Source organism: Pleurodeles waltl, chromosome 5, assembly GCF_031143425.1.
Source record: "Pleurodeles waltl isolate 20211129_DDA chromosome 5, aPleWal1.hap1.20221129, whole genome shotgun sequence".
NCBI lineage: Eukaryota > Metazoa > Chordata > Amphibia > Caudata > Salamandridae > Pleurodeles > Pleurodeles waltl.
The window spans coordinates 124095890-124108100 of NC_090444.1; the positions used below are offsets into that span (position 1 = coordinate 124095890).

Sequence of the window (12211 nt, forward strand, 5' to 3'; positions counted from 1 at the left end):
AATTAGATAGTGTTTTCTTTTGTATACAGCCAGGAGAAGTCTAGTTTGCTGTAGGTCCTGATGAAGCGTTAGAGGATCTTTCACGACCAATATTACGCGAAACATGTTGACCATACCCTAGGGGGCAGGTGACAATTTCCCAGTACTCCAGGCTTTCTAAAGTGGTTGAGCATCATTCTCATTTCCCACTTAATTATGTTTTTAATCTTGATCGTAACCCCTCTGGATAGATATTAAAACAGAACAAGTTCAGGGGTTTCTAATCAATCTTAATTTTATCACTCTCCTGCCATTCAGAGTGTCTGACCTTCATAATTCAACGGCAGCCACCACATATCAAAAAGATCTCCGGCAAAGAGCCCCCGAAAGGGGAGCCCGTCAGACATTGCACCAGCCGGTCTGACGAGGAGCTTCCCGATGATGAAGCATGACACCCTTTCGGGTGTGTGAGGGTTTTAGCTCCTAAACTTTAACTGTTCACCCTAGAGTTAGGAACAGTGTACTTTTGTTATTGATTACACGTATTGGGAGTATGTACACTGGACCTTTAATCCTCCCGATCCCTCTTTTTGTTGATACATACTTGTTAGACCTGACAGCCTTAGAGTGGTCTTCCCCCAACTTTTTGGCTGCCTCCATCCATTTTACTGCTCTCGTTTTTGCTGGTTTTAGGACTCTGCACACTTTACCGCTGCTGACCAGTACTAACATGCTTGTGTTTTCTCCTCTAAACATGTAACATTGGCCTCTACCCAATTGGCGTATTTAATTTACCTATAAGACCATAGTAAAGTGTACTATATGTGCCAATGGCCTGTAAATTAAATGCTACTAGTCTGCCTGTAGTACTGGCTGTGCCACCCACATAAGTAGCCCTTTAACCATGTCCCAGGCCTGCAACCCCGACTTGGCATTTAAACCGCTTTGTTCAGCATTAAACTCCTCTTTTATTACATATCAGTCACCCCTAAGGTAGGCCCTATGTGACCCACAGGGGAGGGTGCAGTGTATATAAAAGGCAGGACATGTACTTGGAAATTTTACATGTCCTGGTAGTGAAAAACTCCCAAAGTTTTTCACTATTGTGAAACTTGCTCCTCTCGTAGGCCAGTATTCGGAATACTTTTAAGCTGTAAGTCCGGATCAGAAAGAAGTTGCTTCATCATGTTTCATATCTTTGGAATGGTAATGATAAAACCTCTTTAATGGTAAAGTCAGTCAGATTTAAGATTACTATTTTAGAAATGCCACTCTTAGAAAGTAACACAAAAGGAAGATGGACGGAGAGTTGAAACTTTTCAACCACTCACCCCCAGTCACAGATCTGGGTTTAATCCATCGTTATTTTGCTCACCATGCCACCCCAGTTAGGACCCAGCCATAAGCAAATCAGCCTTGATCCTGTTTCCCATGGGAACAGTCCAGCCCGAACTTCCAGGCCAGGTCCTCCTCGGACCGGAAATAAGCAACCTGGGACCGGTTTAAGGGTATCACCCTTCATCAGCCAGGCTAGCTTGAATCCAGTGGCACAGTAAGCAAGGGATCCACATCTGGACATACCCTCCCTACTTTGGGCAACTTTAGCAACACAAAAGGATGATAAACAGAGTGTTAAAACTTTTCAAATACTACCCCCCAGTCACAGATCTGGGTTTAAGAAAATAGGCATTTCTCTCCTCTTACTGCCCTATGTGCCTTACGGCCTGTCTCCAATTCATTCCATCCAAACAGCCATAAACATAGGACAGTCAACTGCATCTGCTTTCATCTGCCTACTGATGGCTCTCCCTGGGCAGGAATGGTGGAGGAGCTCTCATTTACAATTCAAAGGGTAGTGGCCTGACCCCACACAAAGGACGCCTGACCCCACACAAAGGACTGCTAGCCCCCCACAGATCTTCTGGCAGACAGGGCTGGGCTGAAAGCGGAATTGGTGCACTTCAAAACCACTCATTGAAGTTTCCCCAACATCAAAGGCCATTTGGGTATTAGTACTGGGTCTGTGACCCCCCTCAAATCAGACACTTCAGGACTTCTGTCAGAAGAACTGCTGTGGTGCACAAAGGACTCAACTTGACTGTTTTTCTGCTTGTTGCCATGCTGCCTACTGCTCTCTGACCCTGCTGGAAGGACTCTGCCTTCCCACCATAGTGATCTCCAAGGGCTTGCCCCCTGTTTCCCTGGAGTCTCAGGGACATCAAAGGCTGCCTACAGCTCTTCCAGAACTCCAATACTCTGCTCTCTGTAAGTCTCACCCTTGCCTGAGGTGCTCCCTCCAAGCTCTGGGCCTCAGAAATGGGTTCTGCAGCTGAAATCTGCCAAAATCAAAGCATTGCAGAGAGCACAGCAGGAAAATCGATACAGCGCCCAAGAACGGTCGAAATAAATATGCATCATCCCGAGCACGCTAGAAAAATCGGCACATTGCATCTCCAATGACGATTCTGCGGCTGCCCGATGACGACGCATCGCATTTACCTCAATGGAGCCCATTTACGATGCAGTGACCCGACTGCGTGGGAAAAGTTGATGCGCTGTGCCCTCGGCGTCGCTGCATCGCTCCACCAAAGGTACTGTTTTAGCAGGCCCTGAATTGGTTTTGTAGCCGGCCTACCTACCATTGTGGCCAGCCTGGATTTTTGATCTGCACCGGTCCCTTGCGACCTCAAGCAACCGTTTGACTGCTAGTGACTTCCAAGCACTGTTTTCACATTTCATTTTGAAAAAATCATATAACGACTTCCACTGGATATATTTTTGTTGTTTTGGTCTTATTTTACTCAGATAAGTATTGTCTGTTTTACTAACCTGATGCAAAGTCTTTTTTGTGGTGTTTTCACTGTGTTACTGCATGAGTTATTGCATAAATGCTTTACACATTGCCTTCTAAGTTAAGCTTGCCTGCTCTGTGCAAAGCTACCAGAGGGTGAGCACAGGATAATTTAGGTTGGGTTGTGACTTACTCTGACTAGGGTTGTGGTCCCTACTTGGCAGGGTGCCAACTAGAGGACTCTGCCTTCCCACCATAGTGATCCCCAAGGGCTTGCTGGCTTGTCCCCTGTTTTCCTGCAGTCTCAGGGACATCAAAGACTGCCTACAGCTCTTCCGGAGCTGCTGGACTCTGCTCTCTGTAAGTCTCACCCCTGCCTGAGGTGCTCCCTCCAAGCTCTGGGCCTCAGAAATGGGTTCTGCAGCTGAAATCTGCCAAAATAAACGCACTGCACAGAGTGCAGCAGAAAAATCGATGCATCACCCAAGAGCGGTAGAAAAAAAATACGCGTCGCCTTGAGCGCGGTAGAAAAATCAGCACCTTGCATCTCCAACAACAATGTTGCGGCTGCCCAATGACGACGCATCGCATTTACCTCAACGGAGGCCATTGATGATGCAGTGATGATACAACCTAGTTTGTGTTGATACAACCAATGTCATATGAAACATTACTCTCCCATTTCACAGTATTATGAAGTAAGTGTAGTAATGTGGGTGGTATTTGTACTTCTTATCAATACAATCCAAAACAATTACTATAGATGTTACAATGATGATATTTTGTAGATGCTTCAGCTTACACGTGTTTCGTCTCAACTTAGGACTTTTTCAAGGCTATATCTGTATCTCAAAAGTAGACAGATGAAGGTTATGCAATGTCTTTCCTCCTTAATAAGACGATATATCAATAACAGGTAAAATGGAGCCAACATGCCTTATCCTCACATAATCAAGAGTTCAGCAGAAAAACACCGCTGGATAACAGCTAAGCTATATCCTTTTGAGATCTGACACAAGTGTTTCAAAGGCCACCACTGTTGACATTACGACAATGATCGGGATGTGCGACATCTGTACCACTGCTTCCTTTTTTTGTACTATAACATTCCATTGTCTGACAGTCTCCTCCCTCATCTGTTTTCATACTGCACAGAAAGAGTGGCAGCAGCATTAGTGGCACAGGGAAGTAGTTAAGGGGCAGTAACTTGGGAGCCACAGCAAAACACTCCATCAATCCACATTTACTATTTCTGTTCCATGGAGCACTCTACAAGTCCAGAGGACCTGAAGACATTGACAGAGTGGAGGGGCAACGTCTTCACTAGTGGACATTGGATTTCTTTTATCAGTCAAGCCGGCAGGATTCCTAACAGGATGGTAGCCTCAGTTACCAGGGTCAGGGCCTGGTGCTGTGGGCAGAGGAAGGATATGCAAGTAGTTACAGCAGGACCTACAGAAGAATACTGGAGTTAAGAGAATATAATGGTTGCATGGTAGGAAAAATGTGTATTTTTATTTTATCACATTACTTCCAATGCACAGCCTATAATTATAACTATACGTGTTCCACATTCAACACATAATCTCAACCAACAGCAACAAAACAATTATCCTGCATTAAAAAATTGCATTGTTTCATTTACCAAGCCAGTACTTCAAGACATGTCCATAGATTGCGCCAGTCCTCCTGTCTAAAGCAGTCACAAGTAATGATTAATGCCAAAGTAAGGAAGTGTTATATCTGTAACAGTGGGAACTAGTTGCATAGGATCCGTGGCAGCATATGTCTGCTCAGATCCCAATCAAGGCAACACTCACATGGGAGCAGTCCAGATCACAGTCCTCAGATAAGTAATTTCCTAAAGAGCTCTATACATCCCTAAGCCTTGAGGTTTATGGTTGTAGTGAGGCATACATCTCCAGTCTATTGTTGCACACAGCCATGTGCTGTACCCATCCTTGCACCAAAGGTGCTGGCCTCCGGAACCACGCAATACAGCTCTACATTCAGTTATAAGTAAGGCCAAGCTAGCCAAGTTCCTTGTCGATTTCAACGCATGCCTGACAAACCTCAGCAGAACAATGAGCACACTGACTTCTGTCATAGCCTACCATTTAAACCAGAATCGTCCATATACTTGCACGCAGTAGTATTGTATTGCTGTACAGTCCCAGATTAAATGAGTAAGTCAACACATGCAGCTTGGCATCTTCTATGACAAGGGCTCATTGAGGGGTCTATTTTGTGCAGCAATACTGGCGTAAGGTAAATGTGATGCAAGAATTTATGAATAAGGTATTTAAATCCACATTTGCATAGTATCCTGATTTTGAACTGATTAACAGATGAGTCTGGAGATATAACTAAATGTACGAAGGGACTATAAACATGGTTAATATGACACTCATTTTCCATTCACCTTTTCATATAAGGCAACACTACCTTCAGGATTGCTTTTGCTTCTAACTGAGAACAAATAAAATACAACAACTCGTTCCACTGATAGTTGTACGAGATGAAACATCTTCACACAAATTCTTCTGATGGGCTGGAACAAGTCATGTCTGCCTCATTTTTTAACACATTGGGGAAAAAGCTAAGAATTCACACTGATTTTCTGGTTAGTAACACAAGCTCAACTCAGAGACATTCACGTTTTTCTTCTTCATAAATTAATTTCGGTTTTAAAAAAACACAAAGCCTATTTTCCAGAGAACTAAAATGAGTTCTTTTTTTAGGTAAGTCACTGTGTGGACACCAAAATGGGTCACGTGGAGGGAAATTACTCCATAGTGAATCCCTTTCGGGGCTAGTCACTGTGAGGGCATCGATGTAGGTGGGCTAGAGGCAAGCTGACTTAAAGAAATCTATTTTGAGACTTTGCTTGAATAAAGAAACCCAGAGCCCTACATCACTCTTACCCTTTGGGATCCAGAAGGTCCCGGACCTTTTCATTATAGATCTCCATGTAGGACACTTCCACTTTAAAACTGAGCTCCTCCGTCTCCTTGGTCTGAGTCCTCTCAAAAAGAGTACTGCAAAGTCGAGGGATCAGTCCCGGCTGGTCAGCTGTGCCCATCATGGTGTAGGACTTTCCGGACCCTGAAAAAGTCAATCAACAATGATTAATTACATACCAATAAGTGGTATATTTGAAAGTCTTGAACCAGTTGGTTTGAAGAACCACTTGATTTTAAGTTCAAAATATCACACAGATGGATTAGTTAGGGAACAGACCAGGGTAGCAGAAGAATGGTAGCTTGAGTATTAAGGCAAGAAAAGGGGATAACGTTTTGCACCAGTCCTGGCAGAAAAGGTACCGATTCTGAACTTAACACTTGGGTAGGCTGGATGGCTTCTCTAGATTGATTTGTAGTGTGCACCAAAATACGCACTAGGCGTGCTACAGAGAACAAGGTCATGTATTTTTAACTTCAAACTTGCACCTTCTAGGATACTTTCTAAGCAGGGTTACCGGTATTAAGCAATTTTAGAATCATAGTATTTTCCACATAATTGCAGCTACCCCTATTGCCATATCATACTCGAATTGCTGAATAATTTTTATATTTCAACAAAAAATAAAGCTAGTGTCTAGTTCAAGTGGATACAAGTTATAAAAATGTGCCCCACGTATAGCTCAGAGCAGTTGCAGATTGTTTGCAAAGGTTTACTGGTCACCTTTCAGTTGCCAATTGCTGTAAACCGGTTTTGAACTGGTAGTAATATGGAGCAACATTTTCCCACACAGTATTAAAGGGAGGTGCATGATTTAGTAAACTCTGCTACAAAGCGTGGTACACCATCAGCACTTCGTTCCAATGGCCTTGCTTAAGGGTGTGTGAATGTGTCTCTGCAAACTGGGCTTGTGGAAGAACTTGGCTGTTTCTCCCCAAAACACTTTTTACTTGGGGCTGTGAAACCTCACAATTCCTTGCAACTGGCACGCTTAAAAAAGAGAATATTTCGGACTCCACAATCTTATAGCAAGCGTAAAAAAAAAAAAAAAAACTTTTCTGCATTAGTTGTGGTACAAGAAAGAAAAGGTTATCATACTACATTCATCAACTGGATTTATAAATAATAAGAAAAAGAAGGGAAGGTTATTGTACGTTAGCTGCCTAGGGCATTGGTTGAATGTTCTTTTGCATAACACTCATCATATTTCTTACCAGCGCAATATAATGAATTAGACCCCCCAACGCATGAAAGGTAATGAATACAAATAGGAGTGGAGGGAATGAAAGGTAGCACCTCCCCAACCTGTCTGGGGCATTTACAGGCGGATTTACCGGGATACTGTTGTTCTGAATACAGTGTTCGAGGGCGTTTCGGAGACAGGTTCTCCCTGGCCGTGTTTAGAGCTGGTTCGCCCCCAATAATACTTTGGCGAACGCCATCATGGTTGGCGGTCCAGCTTTTTTTCTCGTCTATCCAGCCCTCGGCCACCACTATTTAATGAGGCCTGGTGCGCAGTCGTGCCGAAGGCAAGTCTCTCTGCGCCCGTCTGTGGACGGCTCGGGCCAGGGTCCAGCAACCCTGGTCATCCCCAGCGGAGTCCGATATATTATACATCTGAGGAACTTAAAAGCCTCATGCTGGCATCCAGGGAAGAGTGTCGCCACTCCATGGATCCGGCATCTCTGCCAAGTAAGTGTTTCTAAGGCAACCACTCACTCGATTGCACTCCTATTACAATACCCCACGAGGTTCAGATCGCTGGGAATTTGTATGTTGCGGCAGCGCCCAAACAGCCCTTGCAGGAATGGCATATGCTCCTTATGAGCTGCCGGTCGCTCCCCAAACACAAGTTTAAGAAATTTACTTGATTGAAGAACAAAACCTAGCTGTTCTTTTTCTGACCAAAACTTGGTTGCGGGAGGCTAGATGGCCAGATACAGCGGTAGCTCCTCCACCTGGCTATGAAATTACCAGAAGCAACCGACTGTAAGTCGTCTTCCATCCCCATTACAGGCTGATAAAGCCGGACTTTCTCATTAAAATTCTTGCATACATTTACCTTCTCAGGCATGCTTGTATACCAACCCCCAGGGCCTGCAGCTAAATGTGTACAGGACTTACCCGAAACTTCAGCTGCACACAGTATTGCTTCTGCCAACTTTACGCTATTAGGGTATTTAAATATCCACGTTGATGATAGTTTGTGTACAGTGGCCAATGACCTCATACAAGACCTATCGGCTTCACAGTTCTTACTGCTGGTGAATCATCCCAATCTAAGGGTCATCTCTTGGACCCAATATTTTCTAACATTCCGACTATGAAGGTATCGATCCCTCTGCCAACACTGTGGCCTGATCATCTTTTAGCACAGTTCTCAATCCCGAAAACAGCAACATCTAAATTCAATAGAGTCCTTGTAAAGCCCTTAAGGCAACGGATGAAGTTGGACATGCTTAACAAGCAATCAGCTCTGAGCAAGTCCTTCCCTAAACTAGATGGTGATGTATGTGCGCCCTTTCTTGCATTTAGGGAATGGACAGATTCAGCAGAGGCGCAGGTCCCCACAAAAGTCTGTAAATTCTCACGTGCCAGATTAAGAGCTACATGGTTTTCGTCTGAATTGAGAGAATTAAAGAAGGAATGTAAAAAACAAAAGAGGAAATTGAGACACCAATATGACAAAGAAAACAAAAAACTTTATAAGAGAGCAGTAAAAAAGTATCACCATGCAATCCATAGGGCTAAATCGAGTGATTTTCACGGACAAGATCAGTCGACACACCCTGCCAAAGAAATATACGCAATCGTCAATTCATTCTTGAAACCCTATGTGACAGGGAAAAGCTCTCCTTCCAAAGAGCGCTGTGACCAGCTGGAAAATTACTTTCTAAGTAAAGTCAGAGAGATCTTTGACACCCCAGCGGTGACACCAGACTCCATGGCCATAATGCAACCCAGTGACATAGTCATGAAGCCCGTTGCTGAACTCTCATCATTTGCTAAGGTGAGCAGATCTGATATTTTAGGTGTAGCAAGGACAATAATATCAGGATCACCTCTTGATCCTGCTCCAATGAATAACTTACTAAAAGGAGGAGAGGTCATATTTTTTTATTTAATGGCCATATAGCTCCTCTTTGCAGAAGGGCTTTGTCCTCGATGCATGGAAGCATGCAATTATCCGTCCCTATTGAAAAGGTGTCCTTGGACCCAGACAAACAAGAAAGTTACAGGCCAGTTTCTCTGCTTCCAGGGATAAGTAAAATCTTAGAGAAACTCTTAAATGGCTTTCTCTCAAATTTTCTGGAAACCAATAACCTGCTGCATCATATACAAACAGGCTTTGGCCAAGGATGCAGCACAGAAACAGTTCTTCTGTTGGCAACGAGGATATAAAAATGATGTTGGACCATGGAGGGTCCGCTGCAAACACCCTCCTCGATTTGACTGCAGCTTTTGACACTGTTTCAAACCCAGTCCTGGGTGACAAGTTGAAAGCAATTGGGATCTCATGGACAGCTTTTAAATGGCTAACATCATTCTTAAGAAACTAAAGCATTCAAATAAGCGAAGGGCCTTTTTTGTCAGACACACATAAGATGGACTGTGGAGTACCGCAGGGTGCTTCTCTGAGCCGTAAGCTCTTCAATATATATGTGCGTCCTCTTTCTGACATCATCTGCTCTTATGGGCTTTACAATGGTATCCTACGCAGACGACACACAGATTGTTGTTTCGTCACCTGATACCAACTCCACCTCCAAGAAGCTGATCAGATGCATGGAACAGGTGGCTAGCTGGATGGCGGCAAGCCACTTAAACCTGAAAGGGGATAAAACTGAGGTGATGGTGGTCGGAAACAACCCCTTACTATGGGAAAACTTCTATGGCCCCCTTCTTTGGGAGAATCCCGTATTCCTAAACCTGAAGTTGGAAGCCTCGGTGTTACCTAGAATAAGGATCGGACCATGGTTTCTCAGACGAAAATGTGTCAGATATGAGTTTGGGGTTTTTCAGATCCCTCAGGAAAAATTTTAGATGGCTTCCTTTAGAGTGTTGGAGGACTGTGGTCCAGCGCCTTATCCTGTCACACTTGGATTATGTTAACTCCTCGTATCTGGGTAGCCCAGCATATGTCATAAAAAAGCTGCAGTTTATTCAAAACGCAGTAGCACATGCATTACTAGGTGTGTCGAAAAGAAACTCCGCACACCCAGCGCTTGTGGAACTGCAGTGGCTGCTGATTTAAAAAATAATTGAATTTAAATCCTGACACATTGCCCACAGGTTAAAATATTCAGCAGGCACACATTCTCCAGCATCTCATCACACCACACAGTCCCTAGAGCGCTGAGATCAAGCAATCTCTCCCATCCTGATGTCCCCAGAATCAAGAGAGCAAGGGGAGGAGGTTACTCCTTTGCATACCGTGCTTCTAAAGTTTGGAATACTCTTCCTGTTCAGCTTAAGTCAGACAGCAGTCTACTAAGTTTTAGGAAGCAATTCAAAACCCACCTCTTTGCATAACATTTGACCACATTTTCATATAACTCTGTGTTTCAATAAGCTCCTTCTATCAGCACTGGAATGCCCGTTGTTGGGTAGCTAGCTGCTGCTATTGGTAAGACGATTTAACATAACAAGAAACTACATGCAAATATGTCAAGACCAAACTTCCTGGGTACAATACATGAAATAAGCTAATTATACAGCCTATTGTGTGACAAGCGTGGTGAATCCATATTTATGCTGTAAAAACCGCATAATTCCACTGGCCGGGACCCCTGTTTTATGAACATTTTATTCATGAAAGGTAAACAACATTTAACATTATGAATCCAAGCCATGCGCATTGTTAGCTGCAACTTGAAGAGAACAGCTTAAACAACCCTTCTCTCCTACAGGCAGAATATATTCTGAACAATACAAAGAGTGCTCTGTTCTAAAACAATGCATTATTAACTACATAATTAAGCATTGTTCTCTTCTTTTTACTGGAGAACTCTAAATAGTGTAAAGTCTATTATTTCACTTACGGCTTTCCATAAGCATTTCCCTGTGATGCTCATTATGTATCATATATATATATATATATATATATATAAATATATATATATATGGAAAATGTCACTTACCCAGTGTACATCTGTTTGTGGCATGAGTCGCTGCAGATTCACATGCTGTGCACAGTCCGCCGTCTGGTGTTGGGCTCGGAGTGTTACAAGTTGTTTTTCTTCGAAGAAGTGTTTTCGAGTCACGAGACCGAGGGACTCCTCCTACTTCGGTTCCATTGCGCATGGGTGTCGACTCCATCTTAGATTGTTTTCCCCGCAGAGGGTGAGGTAGGAGTTGTGTATATTAGTAATAGTGCCCATGCAATGGAATGAATACGTATGTACATAATAAAGGTTAAAGTAATATATTTACAAATGTACAAATGTTCAAGATCTACTTCTAAACGGCTACAGGCTCCCGGGGAGGAGGGTGGGCGCATGTGAATCTGCAGCGACTAATGCCACGAACAGATGTACACTGGGTAAGTGACATTTTCCGTTCGGTGGCATGTGTAGCTGCAGATACACATGCTGTGCATAGACTAGTAAGCAGTTATCTCCCCAAAAGCGGTGGTTCAGCCTGTAGGAGTGGAAGTAGTTTGAAATAATGTTCTTAGTACAGCCTGACCTACTGTGGCTTGTTGTGCAGTTAACACATCCACGCAGTAGTGCTTGGTAAATGTATGAGGCGTAGACCAGGTTGCTGCCTTACATATTTCGTTCATTGGAATATTTCCTAGAAAGGCCATGGTAGCACCTTTCTTTCTGGTTGAGTGCGCCTTTGGTGTAATAGGCAGATCTCTTTTTGCTTTAAGATAGCAGGTTTGAATACACTTAACTATCCATCTAGCAATGCCTTGTTTTGAAATTGGATTTCCTGTATGAGGTTTTTGAAAGGCAATAAATAGTTGTTTTGTTTTTCTAATTAGTTTCGTTCTGTCAATGTAGTACATTAGTGCTCTTTTGATGTCTAATGTATGTAGTGCTCTTTCAGCTACAGAATCTGGTTGTGGGAAGAACACTGGTAATTCTACTATTTGATTTAAGTGGAACGGTGAGATAAACTTTGGTAAAAATTTTGGATTTGTTCTTAGAACTACTTTATTTTTATGTATCTGAATAAATGGTTCTTGTATGGTAAATGCTTGAATCTCGCTCACTCTTCTTAGAGATGTGATGGCAATCAAAAATGCAACTTTCCACGTTAAGTATTGCATTTCACAAGAATGCATGGGCTCGAAAGGTGGACCCATGAGTCTTGTTAAGACAATGTTGAGGTTCCATGAAGGAACAGGTGGTGTCCTTGGTGGTATGATTCTTTTTAAGCCTTCCATAAACGCTTTAATGACTGGTATTCTAAATAGTGAAGTTGAATGAGTAATTTGTAGGTAAGCTGATATTGCGGTGAGATGTATTTTTA

General features: G+C 43.1%; 1 protein-coding gene across 2 annotated transcripts in view; it reads right to left on the reverse strand.

Annotated features, from left to right (window-relative positions):
- KIF13B (kinesin family member 13B) overlaps positions 1-12211 on the reverse strand; it is a 537272-nt gene that overhangs the window by 320525 nt on the left and 204536 nt on the right. For both annotated transcript variants that reach the window (XM_069233796.1, XM_069233797.1), the window contains exon 6: positions 5695-5875. In XM_069233796.1, the coding sequence (XP_069089897.1) occupies positions 5695-5875 (181 nt within the window). The remainder of the gene's footprint in view (positions 1-5694; positions 5876-12211) is intronic.